Raw genomic sequence first — 22,589 nt, 5'->3', positions numbered from 1 at the left:
ATTGATATCCATGTTCATTTCTCATAGATATCCATGTTCATTTCTCATAGATATCCATGTTCATTTCTCATATATATCCATGTTCATTTCTCATATATATACATGTTCATTTCAGACTGCCCAATCTGCAGCAAAGTTTTCCCATGGAAGGGTAAGCTGGCCATGCATATGAGGATTCACACTGGGGAGAAACCTTTCCAGTGCAACATCTGCAAGAAACGCTTCACCCAGAAGGGGCACCTGAAGTCTCACATGATTGTACACATGCATGTACAGTTTTAACTATACTGAAGACATGTATTGTGGTGTGATGACAATATAACACGTAAGACAAAAACACTAAGAGTGTTGTTCCACCTATGATGCTTCATGTTCACAGGGAGTTGTGTTTAACCTATGATTGTACATGTTCACGGGAAAATTTGACTTATATTTTGAATTAAAAAGGCACTAGTTATATTTGCAGAGGTAAAATTTAAAGTGTTTGATATAACATTAAACAGTGTCTTGATATCATTGGAGTACATGTGTTTTCAGTTAAATATTAAACAATCAAACAATTATTGATGGGAAAGAGGTACATTTGCAAATATATGGAAAGGGTATGTAACTATGTATCAGTAACAAGTTTGAGACAAGTTAAAGTTTCATTTAAGATTATTTTTTCTGTCTTATAATGTGTTCATAATAGTTGAGCCTGGCGCTGTGAAAATGGGGTTCAATGCATGTGCGTAAAGTGTCGGCCCAGATAAGCCTGTGCAGACTCCCAGATTAGCCAGTGCAGACTCCCATATTAGCCTGTGCAGACTCCCAGATAAGCCTGTGCAGACTACCAGATAAGCCTGTGCAGACTCCCAGATTAGCCAGTGCAGACTACCAGATAAGCCTGTGCAGACTCCCAGATAAGCCTGTGCAGACTACCAGATAAGCCTGTGCAGACTACCAGATAAGCCTGTGCAGACTCCCAGATAAGCCTGTGAAGACTACCAGATAAGCCTGTGCAGACTACCAGATTAGCCTGTGCAGACTACCAGATAAGCCTGTGCAGACTACCAGATAAGCCTGTGCAGACTACCAGATAAGCCTGTGCAGACTACCAGATTAGCCTGTGCAGACTCCCAGATAAGCCTGTGCAGACTACCAGATTAGCCTGTGCAGACTCTCAGATTAGCCTGTGCAGACTCCCAGATTAGCCTGTGCAGACTACCAGATTAGCCAGTGCAGACTACCAGATTAGCCTGTGCAGACTCCCAGATTAGCCAGTGCAGACTACCAGATTAGCCTGTGCAGACTCCCAGATAAGCCTGTGCAGACTCCCAGATTAGCCTGTGCAGACTCCCAGATTAGCCTGTGCAGACTACCAGATTAGCCTGTGCAGACTCCCATATAAGCCTGTGCAGACTCACAGATAAGCCTGTGCAGACTCCCAGATTAGCCTGTGCAGACTCCCAGATAAGCCTGTGCAGACTCCCAGATAAGCCTGTGCAGACTCCCAGATAAGCCTGTGCAGACTCCCAGATAAGCCTGTGCAGACTACCAGATAAGCCTGTGCAGACTCCCAGATAAGCCTGTGCAGACTCCCAGATAAGCCTGTGCAGACTACCAGATTAGCCTGTGCAGACTACCAGATTAGCCTGTGCAGACTCCCAGATTAGCCTGTGCAGACTCCCAGATTAGCCTGTGCAGACTACACAGAATAATTAGCTATCCACTTTCCGTCTGTTATGGTATTTTTCGTAAAAAGGTAGTGGAAAAACCAAATTAGGCGGATCCAAAGTGTTAATTGTGATAAGCCCATATGGACTGCACAGACTAATCTGAGACAACACATTACACACATGCATTAAACACCCCGTTTGACCAAAGCGAGGCCCATATTTCTGCAAGTATAACAGCCATTTCAGCAATAGGTATTTTATATTTGTTTCAGAACGTCTGTCTTCTCCATCAGCCCGTTCATGTTGTTCATGCCCCACATGTTGGAAGATGTTTCCCAGCAAGAGTCTGCTGGTGATACATCTTCGTGTTCACACTAGGGAAAAGCCTTATGAATGTAACATATGCAAGAAAGGCTTCTTACAGAAGGGGGGCTTGAAGAGGCATATGAATACGCATATGAACATTTGAACATGTGACTTGAAATGGCTTTTGCAACCAGCATAAAAAAAAGCGTAACTCTGGTTTTATGCTGGTTGCAAAAGCCATTTTCACTGCTTTTTATGGGAGAAAGGGATAGTAAACGGAAGATGTGTATTGTTGTACGATGACTGTTTATAACATTTTAGATAAATACAAGTTTTGTTTCACCTGTGTTGTGAAATTGTACATGCTAACAGTTTTGTTTCACCAATGAACACAAACAATTGACAAATTGTTTACTGTCAACAACAGTGCCCTAGTGGATACACATACATTGCTCTTGTTGCTGAAGGACCATATTATCAACCATTTTGGTGATTTTCTCAAACAAATCTGTTCATTTAATGTTCCCAAGAAATTTGTGTTATATCCTGTCAATACTAATAGTAAACATTGCAATTTTTCATGACTTCTTCATTTAAAGTGATTGTATTCTGTATCATTTTATTTGCAATTTTGAACTGTGTTCATGCACACATAGTAGTAAAAGCATTGTATATGATTCAATTATATATGCAATTGTTTATTTTATTAATAGTTTGTCAAAATTAATAACTACAACATGTACATGGTATAAAGTGCATTGTTAAATAAAGACAGTCCATTCCAAGATTGTTATTTATTTCAACTTCTTATAATAGTGTGTTTTAAGATTGAACCCTTTACCACTTAGATTCATATTTTCACGCATTTGTAGTCCCTTACAAAGTTATATTTAATTTAAGACCTTTCTTACTAGATTCAAGTTTTCAAGGCTTCATCTCCAAACCTTAGATACTCATGAGCGGCAAACAGCATTAGACCATAACAGCCTGGGGGTTACTCACAGTTGGTCAGGTTCTATGCTGCTTGCTTCTCATCAGTATCTTAGGGCTGGAAATGAAGGCTTTAAAACTTCATTGTGGTAAGAAAGGTCTATTATTTAATTTGATTTTTTAAAGGACTACAAACACCCCAAAGTCAGTATCTGAGTGGTAAATGGTTAAATATTAGAACAGTGGATAGTTACACTGACTTCTCTGACGATAATATTTGTTTAATTAAATTACTCTAAAATATTGGGTGTTTTTATTTACTGCAGAAATAAAAGCATAATTCGTCAACTCACTCCTTAATTCTACGGTGATGCCTTTCACACTCCTTAATTCTACAGTCATGTCACTCCATGATTCTATGGTCAATGTCTATCTCACCCCTTGAATCTAACGTCATGTCTTTCACTCCATGATTCTACAGTCATGTCTTTCAATCCTTGATTCTACAGTCATGTCTTTCAATCCTTGATTCTTCAGTCATGTCTTTCTCACTCCTTGATTCTACAGTCATTTCTTTGTTTCCTTGATTCTACAGTCATGTCTTTCTCGCTCCTTGATTCTACGGTCATATCTTTGTTTCCTTGATTCTAACGTCATGTCTTTTCTTTCCAGAGACCCACACGTGTCCCTACTGCCTGAAAGTGTTCAAAAAGAAGTCCAACTGTGATGCCCACATTAGAATACATACAGGAGAGAAACCGTACCAGTGTAGGGAGTGCGGAAAACGATTTACACAGAAGAGCAGTCTCCAGTCACACATGCTCGTACACATGGGATCATGATCGCAAACAAGTTCAAAGGTTGCCATGGTGACGTGGATATGGTGTCCACTAAGCGACCAGCAAATCATGGGTTCCATCTCCACTGTGAGAGCGTTTTTTAGATCTCTCCAAAAGACACCAAATACTGGCTCTACCAAGGAAACGGACAAGAAAGTGTTTTATTTAGCCTAAGGCGTTCAAGACAATGGAGCTAAAGTAACAATAGGTTTACTCGTAATGAAGTTGAAAATGATAATTACAACAGTTTATCTTGTGCATTTGATGATGAGATTGACAATCATAATTACAACAAGTCAAGGTTACTATGGATTTTTGGCCTTATTGAAAACCAACATTAAAAATATAATCAAAAATGGATCCACTCCATTTAAGTGTTGTTTAACCAATACTTCTTAGATAACAACTTTGAATACATATGTTACCCTGCTCTTAATAATAGTATTTTGTATGTTTAAAACATTAATCAAATGGTTAAGCCAATGAAGAATTAAGATCTTTTTTATTTTGGGCTGGAAATGTTTTAAAGTGTTATGTGATTTTTCATGAACTGTTAAAAACACTGGGTAATGTGTGGATGGGTGTTCGTGTGTACGTGCATGTGTGTGTGTGTGTGTGTGTGAGTGTGAGTGTAACTCTGACCATATGTACGGTCTGAGTGTGAACTTGTATGAATGATTGCATTGTAAATTTTAATTACTTATGTACTGACAAGAAATCTGAATGACTGTGCCTTTTATGTTTTTATGTATGCAAATATCAGCGGTGTTAATGTTAGTGTCAAACATGTATTAATAAAACATGCATTGTATACAGTGGATGAAGGTTTTTGTAATAAATGTTACTAACATTATATGAGAGTCTGCATTTAAAGCGGGTATATACGATTTTTTATATGTGTTTAATTTTAATAAATTGATAAAATATGTTACAATTACACAAAATAGACAAGAAAATTATACATTAAAGCCGTCTTTCATAAAATGCAGGAAAGACAAATTAGCGGCCCGAGCCGATTGTGACGAACATATTTTCCTTCAATAACCAAAGCATTCGTCTTTGTATTAGGATTGGAGTTAGTGTTCGTGTGTCGTATGAATAGATATCGTTGCAGAAATTCAAATAAACCGTTAAACTAAGTTTAGATTCACATCGTACATGTATGATATACATGCTGGCGAATTCGGCTGTACAGCCGTTTTCAATTTCAAAATTAAATATCTGGCTTATTTCGCATTTTTCGACACATGTTCTTCTTAACTTTTATTTTAATTTATATTGAAATATATATATAATAAGTTTTTTACACATTTTATATAAATTCATAAATATTTGACAAAATCGTATATACCCGCTTTAAGTGATCTGGATTTTATGAGATAAAGACATCAGGAAAGACTTTTGAAAAGTTTGAAAACTTTTTCCAGTGGTTGAATATGACCACTGGTGATAATGGCTGACCACTGGTGATAATGGCTGACCACTGGTGATAATGGCTGACCACTGGTGATAATGGCTGACCACTGGTGATAATGGCTGACCACTGGTTATAATGGCATTTAGAAAATGTTCTACATGAAGAATTGTGTAGATACAAGTGTTTAATGCCAAGTTTGACTTGAAAGTACAGCAGCTCTGTAATATTCCAAACTAAAGAATTTTCTTTATGAAGAAAGGCAGGTGAAAAAGCTCTCCTGGATTGCTAGGTACATAATTGTTTTTAGGGGTTAGTGTAGTTAAAGATTTGTTCAGGTATTGTAACATTTTTCTTTTTGCTTTCAGAGAGATATGTATGCCATTTATGCGACAAGTCGTTTCGCAAGAAGTGCAACTTAGAGGCCCATCATAGAGTTCACACGGGTGAAAAACCCTTCGAATGCACCTTCTGTCACAAAGCCTTTGCACAGAGGAGCAACCTGAAGAGACACCTTCTAGTTCACATGGATGGTTACTTGCCTACAACTGATTAGTTCACATGGCTGGTTACTTGAATACAAAAAAATAGTTCTAATAGCTGGTCGTTTGAAGACAACATATTAGTTCACATGGCTCGTTACTTGAAGACATTTTTTTTTTAGATATGTTAATGTTATTTCGCTCAATTCATTACAAAATTTTATGTTATTTTACATTTTAGTTAATGTTGTATATAATTGAGTTCCTTTAACAATTCAACATGCTTGATATACTGCAGGTATTGCTATAATGGAGGTAAATAAAATCCATGCATAACATTACGGTATATTGACACAAACATACACTTCACACACACACACACATACACAAATGCCATGTTATGATAGAAAATAAGTTTGGACTTAAGATTTTTTTTTTAAATCAAACGGCAATAGTATTCAATATTTAAAGCAAACAACACAATTTACAATAAGATCATTCTATCTACAAATAACTTAACAGCTGCCCAGTTTAGTTGTTCCTTTACTTGATATTTTGTTTTAGCTCGAATTTCCCATGCTAAGGAAAGATTATTGTTCAGCCCTCTTATTGAAGGAAGTAAATTCTTTCTCTTTCATACAAATATATACTTTTTAATTTCTAGGATAAGGATATTTATATCAGTTATGTTAATGCTTGTACTCCCAAATAGCAGGAAATCTCTGTATATTTTTGCACATTATGTGATCCTAAAATTCTACAACATAATTTACAATGCCCTTTGTACAAATGCAGTCCCAGAATATGTGTAATATGTTTTTTGCTCACTTTAGCACAACGTGCTCATGGTGAGCTTTTTGTGATCGCCTTTTGTCCATTGTGCGGCGTTAACATTTGCCTTGTTAACTCTCTAGAGGCCACATTTATTGTCCAATCTCCATGAAATTTGGTCAGAAGATTGGTCTTAATGATATATTGGATGAGTTCGAAATTGGTTACATTTGCTTGAAAAACATGCCTGCCAAGGGGTGGGGCATTTTTCGTATATGGCTATATATGGCTATAGTAAAATCTTATTAACACTCTAGAGGCCACATTTATTGTCTGATCTTCATGAAACTTAGTCAGAAGATTCATCCCAATAATATCTTGGACGAGTTCGAAAATGATGCCGGATGATTGAAAAACGTCGCCGCCAGGGGACGGGGCATATTTCCTTATTTGGCTATAGTAAAACCTTGTTAACACTCTACAGGCCACATTTTTTCCCATCTTCATGAAACTTGGTCAGAAGATTTGTCCCAATGATATCTTGGATGAGTTCAAAAATGGTAACCTTTGCTGAAAAAACATAGCTGCGAAGGGGTGGGGCATTTTTCCTTATGTGGCTACATGTATATATGGCTATAGTAAAATCCTGTTAACATTCTAGAGGCCACATTTATTGTCCAATCTTCATAAAACTTGGTAAGAAGATCCAATAATATCTTGGACGAGCTCGAAAATGATGCCTGTTGGTTGAAAAACATGGCTGCCAGGGGGCGGGGCATTTTTCCTTAAATGGCTATAGTAAAACCTTGTTAACACTCTAGAGGCCACATTTTTTTTCCGATCTTCATGAAACTTGGTCAGAAGATTTGTTCCAATGATATCTTGGATGAGTTTGAAATTTGTTTTGGTTTCTTTAAAAACATGACCCCAGGGGGCGGGGCATTTTTCCTTATAAGGCTATATATGGCTTTTGTTAAACCTTGTTAACACTCTAGAGGCCACATTTATTGTCCAATCTTCATGAAATATGGTCAGAAGATTTGTCTTATTGATATCTTGGATGAGTTCGAAAATGATTACGTTTGCTTGAAAAGCATGGCAGCCAAGGGACGGGGCATTTTTCCTTAGATGGCTATGTATGGCTATTGTAAAATCTTGTTAACACTCTAGAGGCCACATTTATGGTCCGATCTTCATGAAACTTGGTCAGAAGATTCATCCCAATAATATCTTGGACGAGTTAACAAATGATGCCAGTTGGTTGAAAAACATGGCCACCACGGGGGCGGGGCATTTTTCCTTATATGGCTATTGTAAAACCTTGTTAACACTCTAGAGGTCACATTTATTTTATCATCATGAAACTTGGTAAGAAGATTTGTCCCAATGATATCTTGGATGAGTTCGAAAATGGTTTTGGTTGCTTTAAAACATGGCCACCAGGGGCGGGGCATTTTTCCTTATATGGCTATATATGGCTATAGTAAAACCTTGTTAACACTCTCGAGGCCACATTCATTGTCCAATCTTCATGAAATATGGTCAGAAAAATGGTCTCAATGATATCTTGGATGAGTTCGAAAATAATTATATTTGCTTGAAAAACATGGCTTCCAAGGGGTGGGGCATTTTTCCTTATATGGCTATAGTAAAATCTTGTTAACACTTTAGAGGCCACATTTACTGTCCGATCTTCATGAAACTTGGTCAGAAGATTTGTCCCAAAAATATCTTGTTATCTCAGGTGAGCGAATTTGGGCCTTTCAGACCCTCTTGTTTTTTATTTCCCTTATAAAAGGAACATTTATAACAAGTTACAGTATTCATTGTATATAGCAAAGATTTGGTTCCTAAGATTATGTAAATAATTATTGTCTGGAACCACGGAGTGCATGTGTCTCTAGATAAAGTAAAATTAAGTGTATGCACTCTTGCCAATTCAGTGTTATTAAAAAGTATATTCCATTTTTAATGGCAATCTGTGTTAGAGATAAAACATTTATGAACAAGTTTGTTTGGATTATAACCCAATACTATATTCTGTAAATAAAATCATATATATGTGCATTGTATATTTGGATTTTGTATGCCCCCCTTCAAAGCAGAGGGGGTATATTGTTTTTGGCCTATCTGTCTGTCATTTTATGTGTGTGTCTGTTTGTCTAAAATCTTTAACCTTGGTCATAACTTTTGCAATATTGAAGATAGCGACTTCATATTTGGCATGCATGTGTATCTCATTGAGCTGCACATTTTGAGTGTTGAAATGTCAAGGTCATCCTTCAAGGTCAAAGGTCAAATATATGTTGGGGGGGGGGGGGCATAGTGTTTCACACTGGAAGCTCTAAGTCCAACAACTTATGGTGAAAGGACAAAAAATTGCTGTGGAAATATTGATTATTTGGAAACTACTAATTATGAGCCGCTGATTGTGTACTGTGTAAATTGTGTAATATTTTGCAATCAGTAGTGAAAATAATTTATATATTTTGGAATACATTATTAAAAAAAATAAACGAAGTTTGCATTGTGCTTTTTAGCTTATGAGTGTTTGAAATTGTACTTCAATTTACACTTTAACTCTTTCAGTGCTGGAACTGAATTTTGAAGGCCTTTGCAAATAGTTTGGATCCAGATGAGACGCCACACAACGTGGCGTCTTATCAGGATCCAAACTGTTTGCTATTCTGATAGTATTCTTTGAAAAGAAATCGAAGAAAATGCTAATTTTAGAAATTCAGCAGACGACATTTTAGCAGACGACAAATTTCCCAGCATGCAAAAGGTTTACTTATTTACACTTTAACTAATTGGCCTCCATATTGTGTTTGTCTTTACTTGCAGAGAAGTATGTTTGCAACTACTGCCCGAAGTCATTCCACAAGAAAAGCAACTACATTGACCATGTCCGAATACACACTGGAGAGAAACCGTTCCAATGCCACATTTGTCAGCGAGCTTTTACGCAGAAAAGTCACTTGAAAACACACAGCATAATACATGTGGCTGGCAACAATCAAACTATTGATCATTCATAGACAAAATATTACTGTGGACTAATTTAATTTGTTGGGAACATTTTTTCTATGAGCAAATGATGTGTTATTAATTGTATGGTTTGGGAGATATTGTTTATTAAAATAAATTCTGAGATGTAATTTATTTTCAAAACCAATTTTGAAGTTGTTGATGTTTTTTCCGGCTTTAGTGTTCTAAACTCTGGTTCAATGTCACATTATATGCAATATATCTTGGTCTCAATATTGTTTTTGTCTTTACTTTCAGACAAGTTTGTTTGCCCCTTTTGCCAGAAGTCATTCCACAACAAAAGCCACATTGTCGACCATGTTCGCGTACATACAGGAGAGAGACCGTACATTTGCGACATCTGTCAGAGGGGGTTTACACAGAAAAGTCACTTGACAAGACACAAAGTAACGCACATGACCAGAAAGTACAACCACTGAACACTAAACACTAACATTCTGCAGTTTGAACACCAGAAAGTCCAACCACTGAACACTAAACACTATCAGTCGGCAGTTGGAACGCAAGAAAGTACAATCGCTGAACACTAAACTCTGTCAGTATGCAGTTTGATGTCTGCACAGCTAGGCTTATAAGAGATTGGCATTTACTGCTGTTATGGAATTTTTCCTTTCAAGGAAGTCACTTAAATTATTTATTGGCAATAATTTAGTTTAGGCGGAAAGTGTTCTCCCTGATAAGTCTTTGCTGACTGCACGGGCTAATCTGGGATGAGACTTTGTGCACATGCATTAGAGCCCATTATCCCAGAGTAAGGCCCAATTACATGCAGTGTCTGTCACAGTGGATTTACACAGACAAGCATCCTGAAGAAACCGTGTATAATTCACATGCAGTGTCTGTCACATTGGATTTACACAGACAAGCATCCTGAAGAAACCGTGTAATTCACATGAATGGACAGAAGATGGCAGACTTCTACTTAAGAAGGTTGCCAAAGCGTAGTAGATTATGGTGTCTGCCTAACGCTTGGGAGATCAGGGGTTTGATCTCCACTGTGGGAGCTTTCTTAAGAAGACTGAATAGACGCCAAGTTCTGGTTCTACCAGCAAACAAACCCAAGAGCATTTCAATAAGCCTAAACCTTTCGATGTAATTGAGCTAAAATAGATATGTTAAACTAAACTCAACTACTGAATGTTGGCAGGCAAGCATTTATTATCGAAATGATATGACTGATTTGTTTAGTTTGACTTGTTTGTGAGGGCCCCAGTGCAAACAGCTTCATATGATGGAGATAGCAAAACAGCAAAGGACTACAAATGCTACAGAATGAATTGTCAAATTCCAGTGTGATTTTTTTAATGTGGATATGTCCATCTAACATTTCTGTTGTTTTCTTTACTTTCAGAAAAGTTTGTTTGCCCCTTTTGCCAGAAGGGGTTTAACCAGAAAACCCACATTGCTGCCCATGTTCGAACCCACACAGGGGAAAGACCGTTCATATGCAAGATCTGTCGAAAAGGATTTACACAGAAAAGTAACTTGACACGACACAGTGCAATTCACATGAACTTCCAAATACTGAAAACAAACTGACACAAATGGTATCGGAATGTATGTGAAATTGTGAGACATTTCATATGCTCCAGTGTATATTTGCCTAGTTTGAGTAGTTTGTGAAGGATCCAGTGACAAGAGTCTCGTACATTTTAGAAAGCAACACTGACAATGTTTGTTCAATGATGGAATAAATTGTCTGATTCAAATGTGATGGATTATTTATTTTTTTCAAAATTGACATAATACATGTTCTAATCCAAATTGAAGGAAGACTGATGTTTAATATTATTTGTGTCAAAACTGTCCGTACAGTTCTTGCTGTTAACTTATTTGGATATGTCCATCTAATATTTCTGTTGTTTTCTTTTACTTTCAGAAAGGTTTTGTTGCCCCTTTTGCCTGAAGTGGTTTAACAAGAAAGCCCACATAGCCGCCCATGAACGAACCCACACCGGAGAGAGACCGTTCATATGCGAGATCTGTCACAAAGGATTTACACAGAAAAGTCACTTGACCCGGCACACTGCAATTCACATGAAAGCCCAACTTCTGAACATGATAGTTGATAGTAATACCTTAAGTGTAGTTGATAGTAATACCCTTAGTGTAGTTGATAGTAATACCCTTAGTGTAGTTGATAGTAATACCCTTAGTGTAGTTGATAGTAATACCCTTAGTGTAGTTGATAGTAATACCCTTAGTGTAGTTGATAGTAATACCCTTAGTGTAGTTGATAGTAATACCCTTAGTGTAGTTGATAGTAATACCCTTAGTGTAGTTGATAGTAATACCCTTAGTGTAGTTGATAGTAATACCCTTAGTGTAGTTAATAGTAATACCCTTAGTGTAGTTGATAGTAATACCCTTAGTGTAGTTGATAGTAATACCCTTAGTGTAGTTAATAGTAATACCCTTAGTGTAGTTGATAGTAATACCCTTAGTGTAGTTGATAGTAATACCCTTAGTGTAGTTGATAGTAATACCCTTAGTGTAGTTGATAGTAATACCCTTAGTGTAGTTGATAGTAATACCCTTAGTGTAGTTAATAGTAATACCTTTAATGACAGTTAATGTGATGGAAGAAATAGAGAATACTATGTTAGTGTGATTGTGTACTTAAATTTATCCCATGAGTGAAGAAAGGTTTACATGGCAGGGCTTATTTTTACCTTCAAAATAATTCATCATACCTCTACGTCCCTGATTTTAAAGAAATAATGAAAACATTGCTAAAAAGCTGCAGTTTTATCAGGAAAGAATACGAAGTTTGTCATTTGACGTGTTAATAATGACGTCCTGAGCACGCATGCTTAATATTTGTACAACGTGTTTTTTGCTGTTTGTGTTGCATTTTTGTGCTTAAAATATATTACATCTTGGTATCAAATTGTTTGTTTTGTTGAAATTGATTCAATTTAACTAAAAATGAATACTTTATAGTTGATTTCGAGTAATATGACCTTCCTTCACACATGACTAGGTGTGGGATAAACATAGGTTTGGGATAAACCTTATATTTTCTGCATTGGTCTTATTAACCAGGTTTTCCGAAGGAAAAAACTGGTTATTAGATTGGCGAATGCGGGCGGGCTGGCTGGCTGGCGGGCTGGCTGGCTGGCTGGCTGGCTGGCGGGCTGGCGGGCTGGCGGAATAAGCTTGTCCGGGCCATAACTATGTCGTTCATTGTCAGATTTTAAAATCATTTGGCACATTTGTTCACCATCATTGGACGGTGTGTCGCGCGAAATAATTACGTCGATATCTCCAAGGTCAAGGTCACACTTTGAGTTCAAAGGTAAAAAATGGCCATAAATGAGCTTGTCCGAGCCATAACTATGTCGTTCATCGTCAGATTTTAAAATCATTTGGCACATTTGTTCACCATCATTGGACGGTGTGTCGCGCGAAATAATTACGTCGATATCTCCAAGGTCAAGGTCACACTTTGAGTTCAAAGGTCAAAAATGGCCATAAATGAGCTTGTCCTGGCCATAACTATGTCATTCATTGTGAGATTTTAAAATCATTTGGCACATTTGTTCACCATCATGGGACGGTGTGTCCCACGAAAGAATCACGTCAATATCTCCAATGTCAAGGTCGCCACGACTAAAAATAGATTAAAAAAAAAAAATAAAAATTACAAAGGGGGTTAATTTTTTTTGGTCATTTCAAAAGTTCAGTTTGAGTTTTCTCCCTTTATCAGATTTTTTTTTCACAATGAAAACCTGGTTTTGTGACAATTTTGTCCCTTGTTTTGTTGTAAAATATCATTAAGCTGTAGGATAAATGTGTTAACCAAGACGTTGCTTTATGCTATGTTTTACAGAATAACAAGGCAAACTACTGAATGTGGATAGCTGGGCATTTATTATTAAAAGTAAATGATTGATTTGTTTAGTTTGATTAGTTTGCAAGTGCTTCTGTGTGCTATGTCTGATACTATGAAGAAAGAATTACTGCTAGTGACTTCTCTCTATGATTGAATAAATTGTCTGATCAAAATGTGATGGAATATTATTATTTTTTTTATCTTAATTCAATTGAAGAAATTTTCATAACTAAATAGAAGGATGATTGTTTTTTAACATTATTTTTGTTTTATGTACTTTAAGGAAAGTTTATATGCACCATTTTCCTGAAGGGGTTTAAAGCAAAAAGCCGTTAATGTGCATTATCTGTCACGCAGACAAGTCATTCAACAAGACTATGACCTCAGTCTCATATATTGTAAACAACAATACTGCACGTGACAGTTCTATTGTGGAATAAACTGATACAAATGTGGGGGAATACATTTTTTTAGCTCACCTGATTGCTCAGGTGAGCTTTTGTCACCGGTCTTTGTCCGTCGTATGTCCCTCCTACCATTAACATTTGCTCGTAAACACTCTAGAGGCCACATTTCTTGTCCCATCTTCATGAAACTTGGTCAGAAGCTTTGTCCCAATGAAATCTCGGCCGAGTTCGAAACTGGGTTGTGCCGGGTCAAAAACTAGGTCACTAGGTCAATAAAAAGAAAAACCTTGTAAACACTGTAGAAGTCACATTTCATGCCCAATCTTCATGTAACTTTGTCAAAATGTTTGTCTTAATGATATCTTGGTTGAGTTCAAAAGTGGTTCCGATCCGTTGAAAAAAATGGCCGCCAGTGGGCGGGGCAGTTTTCCTTATTTGGCTATAGAGAAACATTGTAAACACTCTAGAAGTCACAATTTTTGCCCAATCATCATGAAAGTTGGTCAAAACATTGGTTCAATTGATGTCTCGGAAGAGTTCGAAAATGGTCGAGATCGGTGAAAAAACATGGCTGCCAGTGGGCGGGGCATTTTTCTCTATATGTATATAGTGGCAGTTTTCCCTATTTGGCTGTAGAGAAACCTTGTTAACACTCTAGAAGTCACAATTTTTGCCCAATCATCATTAAAGTTGGTCAAAACATTGATTTTATTGATATCTTGGATAAGTTTGAAAATGGTCGGGATCGGTGAAAAAACATGGCCGCCAGTGGGCGGGGCATTTTACTCTATATGTATATAGTGAAAACGTGTGAACACAGTAGAAGACACATTTTTGGCCCAATTTTCATGAAATTTGCTCAGAACATTTGTTTCCTTGATACTAGAGTCGAGTAAAAAAAAAGGTTCCGGTCAGTTGAATAACATGGCTGCTGGGAGGGGGGCAGTTTTCTCATTATGCACCCCCCTCTTTCGAAAAAGAGGGGGTATATTGTTTTGCTCATGTCGGTCCATCCGTCCACCAGATGGTTTCTGGATGATAACTAAAGAGCGCTTATGCCAAGGATCATGAAACTTCATAGGTACATTGATCATGACTCGCAGATGATCCCTATTGATTTTCAGGTCACTAGGTCAAAGGTCATGGTCACTATGACCCGAAATAGTAAAATGGTTTCCGGATGATTACTCAAGAACACTTATGCCTAGGATCATGAAACTTCATAGATACATTGATCATGACTCGTAGATGACCCCTATTGATTTTCAGGTCACTAGGATAAAGGTCACGGTGACCCAAAGTAGTAAAATGGTTTCCCGATGATAACTCAAACACGCTTATGCCTAGGATCATGAAACTTCATATATACATTGATCATGACTCGCAGATGACCCCTATTGATTTTCAGGTCACTAGGTCAAAGGTCAAGGTCACAATGACCCGAAATAGTAAAATGGTTTCGGGATGATAGCTCAAGAACGCTTAGGCCTAGGATCATGAAACTTCATAGGTACATTGATCATAACTCGTAGATGACCCCTATTGATTTTCAGGTCACTAGGTCAAAGGTCAAGGTCATGACTTGAAATAGTAAAATGGTTTCCAGATGATTACTCAAGAACGCTTAGGCCTAGGATCATGAAACTTCATAGGTACATTGATTATGACTCCTAGATGACCCCTGTTGATTTTCAGGTCACTAGGTCAAAGGTCAAGGTCACTATGACCCGAAATAGTAAAATGGTTTCTGGATGATAACTCAAGAACGCTTATGCCTATGATCATGAAACTTCTTAGTTACAATGATCATGACTTGCAGATGACCCCTATTGATTTTCAGGTCACTAGGTCAAAGGTCAAGGTCATGGTGACCTGAAATAGTAAAATGGTTTCTGGATGAAAACTCAAGAATGCTTATGCCTAGGATCATGAATCTTCATATGTATATTAATCATGACTCACAGATGACCCCTATTGATTATCAGGTCACTAGGTCAAAGGTCAAGGTCACAGGTATAAAAAAAGTATTCACACAATGGCTGTCAAGGTCACGGTGACTCAACTTAGAAAAATGGTTTCCGGATGATGACTCAAGAGTGCTTACGCCTAGGATCATGAAATTTCATAGGTACATTGATCATGACTCGCAGATGAAATAATGATGAAACTTGACCAGGATGTTTGTCTGGACAATATCTAGGTCAAGTTTGAAATTTGGTAAAGATTGAATGAACCAACTCCTCTCAGGTGAGTGAACTAGGGCCATCTTGGCCCTCTTGTTTAATATTAATTCAATTGAAACAAGAAATATCTTAAAAATATATATATAAGGCATATATCCTGACTTTGAAATTAAAGTAAAACATTTACTTTTCTAAGTTAGTAAATTAAAAACAAAGGTTTAAGTTTTGTTCAATTCTTTTTATCACAAAAAAAAGCATATCCACTGCATGAAATGTTTGTCAAAATGTGCATGTAAATTAAATCACATAATAGTGTTTGTAGATACATGTGTTCAAGAAGCTTATAATAAATATATTTCTTCATCATACAAATACATGTCACTTATATAGCGCAAAAATTATTATAAAAATATTCTATTGCGCTTCACAAACACTGCACATTGGTTATCCGTGAAAAAGATTGAACAAATGAGTTTTAAGTCTTGATCTTAAACAGCCCTCATGGTCAATGATCTTTAAGTGGCTTGGTAGATTGTTGCACCACTTCGGGCCAACAACAGCTAAAGATCTATCCGCCATCTTAGTTCGCCTCCTGGGAATAACAAGATTACAGTCACTTTGTGATCCAAGTCTATACCGACCATTTGTTGGGACAAACATTTCTTGCAAGTAACCTGGAGCATAACCATGGACAACACGAAAGACCATAATCATCAAAACATGTTATATTCTAAAAAGATGCAGTTTTCTTTCCACACATTCAAATAATACTGTTACATGCGGCATGCGAGAAATGGTCTTATGACATGTGGCAAGCCCAGCTCAAGCCGAGCCTGCGCAATTGCGCAGTCTGGTCAGGAACTACACTTTCCACTATAAAAAATCATCCAAGGTTTTGTGGTATCTCCTTAGTATCCTCAGTATAGGTATCCTGACAAGACAGCATAGATGCGCAGGATTGACTGGAGCTACATTGGCAGCATATTGCATAAGTCCCATTTTTGCATGACCTGGGTCTTTAAAATAATTATTGCATCTTTCAGACAGACTGACCGCGTACGTCACAAATGTGTGGCTAGATAATTAAACGATTTCCCTTCTATCATGGACACTACTATTTCGGTAGTTTTGTCTTATAATGCAAGACAAATGTCATTTACCAAGATGTTTTCATTAATTTATTTCCCTAAAATTCGTGTTATTTGATATCTTGAAAGCAATACTGTGTTATCAACATAAGGTGTATATTAATAGTACATTCCGTCTCCCCTTGACGATTTACTGACCCTGCACTGACCCTTAAAGTCTTGTTGATGGAATTTACTGGGAGTGCGTAATTGTAATTGGGGCAAAATGAAAACGCAGAGAATGATCCTTATTTCCCTACACAGTTACGTGTTACATCCTATACTACAGAGACGAAGTGATGTTGCCAATGTTCTGTGGGATTATGCTCAAATCAGCCAATGGATTGAAGTATATTTATCAGGTCTGCTGGTGTAAAGGTCATTTAAGGTGAAAAGCTGGGTTAAATAGCTAGGCCGAAAGAAAATGCAAATGAAAGGATGCCCAACATTAATTGTGTCAAATCAGAACACATAGATTTTGCTGTAAAGTTGTTTGCATTGGATATTTCCATTGAATTTTTCTGTTTGTTTTTTTTATTTCAGAGAAGTATGTGTGCACTTTTTGCCTGAAGCTGTTTTTCAAGAAGAGCAACTTTGATGCTCATGTACAGATACATACTGGTGAAAAACCTTTCATATGCAGCATCTGTCACAAAGGATTTACACAAAGCAACAATCTGAAAAGACACAGTATACTTCACATGGCTGGTTACTTGAAGACCAACAACTGATAAGTTCACATGGCTGGTTACTTGAAGACCAACAACTGATAGGTTCACATGGCTGGTTACTTGAAGACCAACAACTGATAAGTTCACATGGCTGGTTACTTGATGACCAACAACTGATTAGTTCACATGGCTGGTTACTTGAAGACCAACAACTGATTAGTTCACATGGCTGGTTACTTGAAGACTAACAACTGATTAGTTCACATGGCTGGTTACTTTAAGACCAACAACTGATTAGTTCACATTATCGGTTATGTTATGCACCCCACATCAGTAATAAATTGTATGAAAAATAAAATAATGTAGTCCCTCGAAACTGTGGCTGGATTAATTGTGAAATGAGACACAAAGTTTAGACAGACTAGATTTTTTACATTTTTTTTTAATGCAAAAGTCTGAACCAGTTTATTGCCAAATCATATTTGTTGACATCATTTGAACAATTGTATTTATTGCAGACAATTGTGCAATTTGTATTGAACAAAATGAACATCTAGAATGGAGAATGGAAATATTTCAATAAAATATAAGACTGATGCCATCATTTAATTGCATGTTTTCCATTTCAAAACAGCTGTTTGGGCATGAATTATATTAATCAATGACAATGAATTTGTTGTTCACTTCTTTAAATGAAATCTATGAAATATTATTGTTAGGATTGCCATGGTGTAGTGGACATGGTGTAAGCCAAGCAATTGGGAGTTAATGGTTGGATCCCCACTTTGGAAGTGGTTTTTAAAGCTTTAAATCTCCCCCATAAAAACTAAGTACTGGTTATACAAAGGAAACAGACTTGAGAGCACTTCATAAAGCCTAATTCTTTAAATGCAATCAAGCTAAAATAAATAGATTAAAACTAACATTTCTGTGTGTCTGTTTTAGAGAAGTTTGGTTGCTACGTTTGCCAGCGGTTGTTCACCAGGAAAGCAGACGTCGAGCGTCACGTTCGCATCCACACGGGCGAGAAGCCTTACGAATGTGACGTGTGTCACAGACGGTTTATACAGAGAAGTTCCCTCAAGAGGCACAGCTTGGTGCACATGGATAACTTCCTTAATAGTTCATTTTGAAGAAAGATCAATTTATAAATACTGCAAATTAATATGTTGTAAGAATATCAAATGGATGAGGTTACTACATAGTGACCACATAATGACAAAAAGTATTTAAATAATTGAAACAAGTATTACAGTTTTCTCTACTTGTTTTCTTTGTGAAAAAATATTAATCACATATGCACTGATGGTGTGCACATGGATAACTTCCATTAGTGCACATGGATAACTTCTCTAAGTGGACATAGATAACTTCCATTAGTGCACATGGTTAACTTCTCTTAGTGGACATGGTTAACTTCTCTCAGTGCACATGGATAATTTCCATTAGTGGACATGGATGACTTCTCTCAGTGCACATGGATAACTTCCATTAGTGGATATGGATGACTTCTCTCAGTGCACATGGATAACTTCCCTAAGTGCACATGGTTAACTTCTCTTAGTGGACATGGATAACTTCCCTTAGTGATCATGGATAACTTCCCTTAGTGATCATGGATAACTTCCCTTAGTGATCATGGATAACTTACCTAAGTGATCATGGATAACTTCCCTTAGTGATCATGGATAACTTCCCTTAGTGCACAGTCATGTATAACACATTGATAACTGATGAAACTGTTTTTTTATTTCTGGTTGTTGTGTCTCTTTCATTAGTGCTCAAAGATGTGTGTTTTTGATCACAAATTTGGATTTATTAATTTACAGCGACATTGGGAAAAAACAGCATCACAGCAACATGCGAGCAGGTGTGTGGTTGATATAATATATTTGTCAGAAGCATGAAGTTAATTGATTTTAAAATAACATGGTGGAAGGGATGAGGACAATGGGTAAGATAGTTGTTAGAAAGAACCAGGTAAAGGTGAAGGTCAAAGGTGAAAACATCCCATGGAATTTTGAGTTTTTATAGCAGCTTCCAAAGAATGTATTAATATTAATTCATATCATGGCATAGAAATGCTTTCCATGGACAGGAAGTGTAAAATCCTGTTGAAACATTTCCGATTTTCAGCAAAACACGAAACCATTGTAGATGTGTGACCCTTACTTATGTCACATTTGTAATCTTTTTTGTTTTATTTTTTCAGAGAGTCATGTTTGTGAGCATTGCAAGAAGACGTTTAAGACCAGATCTCATCTGGCTCGCCATGTTGTCATACATCAGGGGGAGAAACCATTTGAATGCAGTATTTGTCATGTCAGATTTATACATGCAAGTACCCTGAAGAAACACAGCCTAATTCATATGGACACCGTGTGTAAGCGGCAGCAGAAAAGGAATACCACTCCTAAAGGTTTGTATGCAATTGAGCTGTGTTCTGGGAAGACTGGGCTCCATGCATGTGCACAAAGTGTCATATCAGATTAGCCTGCGAAGTCTGCACAGGCTGATCAGGGAAGACACTTTTGGCATTTATAATTAATTTATGGTTATTATTTGGAAGGTAACCTGATTAAGTTAGTTTTACGTGACAGATGACTGGTACAAATTTAATAATCACACAAAAATGAGGGTTTTAAAAGAAGGTTACACAATGACAATAACCATTTGAACAATGGCAATGAGCATTCTGACAATGAACACAAACTTGGAACAATGAGAATGTTCAGTTTAACATAAAAATAGATATTCAGGTAATTACCATGACCTATCAGACCATGACAAAAATTATTTGAACAATGACAAATACCATTTTATAATGACAATGACTATTTACAATGGTCACAGTTCAAGGTCAAAGTTCACAAGAATGTCTAGGGCCTTAAAATGATTTTCAAATAACAGAACATACAAGTTCTTTTAGATAAACTTTCTATGGCCAGAACCAAGTGCATTGTTGAAAGTCAAGTTTTTTAAAAAGACTTCCAATTTTTTCATGAAAAAAGCAAAAACAACAAACACCAACTTAGGACAGGTCAGGTGTATCATTGTGACAATGACACACTTGTTATCTTTTCTGTTTTCAGATAAGCTTGTCTGCAATCATTGTTCAAAGACATTCGACTCAAGTTCTGGTCTTGTTCGTCATATTCTAACACACACGGGGGAAAAGCCGTTTGAATGCAGTGTTTGTCATAAACAATTTAATCGGAAAGGTAATCTAAAGGCACACATGTTTGTCCACACAGAAGAAAGGCCATTCGAATGCAATCTTTGTCAAAAACGATTTTTTTGGAATAGCAGTCTTAATCAGCACATGTTTGTCCACACAGGGGAAAGGGAAAGGCGGTATGAATGCAGTGTTTGTCATAAACGATTCCATCAAAGCAGTAATCTAAAGGGGCACCTGATGGTCCACACAGGAGAAATGCCTTTTGAATGCAATATTTGTCATAAACAATTTGCTCAGAAAGGTAATTTTGAGCGTCACATGTTGTTGGTCCACAAAGAAAACCGTAGTTTGTCCAAGAAAGTCAGCCAAAAAGAGCCAGAGAAGTTTGGTTGCAACATTTGCCAGCGGTTGTTCACAAGGAAAGCAGATGTCGAGCGTCACCTTCACATCCACACGGGCGAGAAGCCTTACGAATGTGACGTGTGTCACATGCGGTTTATACAGAAGAGTTCCCTCAAGAGGCACAGCTTGGTGCACATGGATAACTTTCCTTAGTTCCATATGTAGACAGATAAATGTGAAAACACTGGAAATATATATGTTTTTGTGAGAATATCAAATGGTTAAGGTTACTACATAGTGACCACATAATGACAAAAATTTGTTTTATAATTGAAACAAGTATTACAGTTTTCTCTACTTGTTTACTTTGTGAAAAAATATTACAGTGTGCACATGGATAATTTCTCTCAGTGCACATGGATAACTTCTCTTAGTGATCATGGATAACTTTCTTAGTGATCATGGATAACTTTCTTAGTGATCATGGATAACTTCCCTAAGTGATCATGGATAACTTCCCTTAGTGATCATGGATATCTTCCCTTAGTGAACATGTATAACTGATGAAACTGTTTTTTTTTGTCCCCTACTGGTGAAACCGGAGGAGACTTATGGTTTGCGCTCTGTCAGTCTGTCTGTCAGTCTGTCCGTCAGTCTGTTCCTCACACTTTTTTGGATCCTGCAATAACTTTAAAAGTTCTTCATATTATTCCTTGAAACTTAAAATATGGATAGATGGCAATATGGAGATTATGCACGTCATTTCATTTTGTTCCTACGTCAATAATTATGGTTGCTATGGCAACAAATTAAAAAATAAATAAATAAAAAAATTCTGACAATGGTGGAGTTTCACCGGTCGGGGACCATATTGCTTGGCAATCTCTTGTTTATTATGCCCCCGGATTGAATGATCGGGTGTATAGTGTTTTTGGCCTGTCTGTCTTGTCTGTCAATGTATGTGTGTATCCGTCTGTCCCAATAATTTAACATTAGCCATAACTTTTGCAATATTGAAGATAGCAACTTAATGTTTGGCATGCATGTGTATCTCATGGAGCTGCATGAGTGGTGAAATTTCAAGGTTATCCTTCAAGGTCAAAGGTCATCGTTTTCTCTAAAATAGCTGCCGTGGGACGTCAAAGCACAGTGGGGGGCATTGTGTTTCACAAATACAGCTCTTGTTGCTTGTTGTTGTGTCTCTTTCATTAGTGCTCAAAGATGTGTGTTTTTTATCACACCTTTGGATTCATTAATTTACAGCGACATTGGAAAAAAAAACTGCAGTATCACAGCAACATGCAAACAGGTGCATGGTTGATATAATATATTTGTCAGGAGCATGAAGTTCATTGATTTTAAAATAACATGGCGTTACTAGGCATAGAACTGTTGGTA

At 37.0% G+C, this 22,589-nt stretch overlaps 1 protein-coding gene and 2 long non-coding RNA genes across 3 annotated transcripts; all 3 read left to right on the top strand.

The window, feature by feature from the left end:
- Window positions 1-297: 297 nt before the first annotated feature.
- On the top strand, window positions 298-22,384 carry LOC127865838 (zinc finger protein OZF-like). Its single transcript, XM_052405875.1, has 8 exons — window positions 298-2,111; window positions 9,245-9,248; window positions 9,686-9,773; window positions 10,800-10,928; window positions 18,617-18,801; window positions 19,445-19,541; window positions 19,884-20,090; window positions 20,764-22,384. The coding sequence occupies exons 1-8, from the start codon at window positions 1,987-1,989 to the stop codon at window positions 21,402-21,404; spliced, it is 1,476 nt and encodes a 491-aa protein (XP_052261835.1). The 5' UTR covers window positions 298-1,986; the 3' UTR covers window positions 21,405-22,384.
- On the top strand, window positions 9,877-11,157 carry LOC127864656 (uncharacterized). Its single transcript, XR_008042185.1, has 2 exons — window positions 9,877-10,378; window positions 10,800-11,157. It is a non-coding gene; the product is annotated as an uncharacterized LOC127864656 (long non-coding RNA).
- On the top strand, window positions 17,550-18,594 carry LOC127864653 (uncharacterized). Its single transcript, XR_008042182.1, has 2 exons — window positions 17,550-17,734; window positions 17,774-18,594. It is a non-coding gene; the product is annotated as an uncharacterized LOC127864653 (long non-coding RNA).
- Window positions 22,385-22,589: the final 205 nt, after the last annotated feature.

The sequence above is a fragment of the Dreissena polymorpha genome, chromosome 1, assembly GCF_020536995.1.
Source record: "Dreissena polymorpha isolate Duluth1 chromosome 1, UMN_Dpol_1.0, whole genome shotgun sequence".
Lineage (NCBI taxonomy): Eukaryota > Metazoa > Mollusca > Bivalvia > Myida > Dreissenidae > Dreissena > Dreissena polymorpha.
This window is presented reverse-complemented; position numbering and strand designations above follow the sequence as displayed.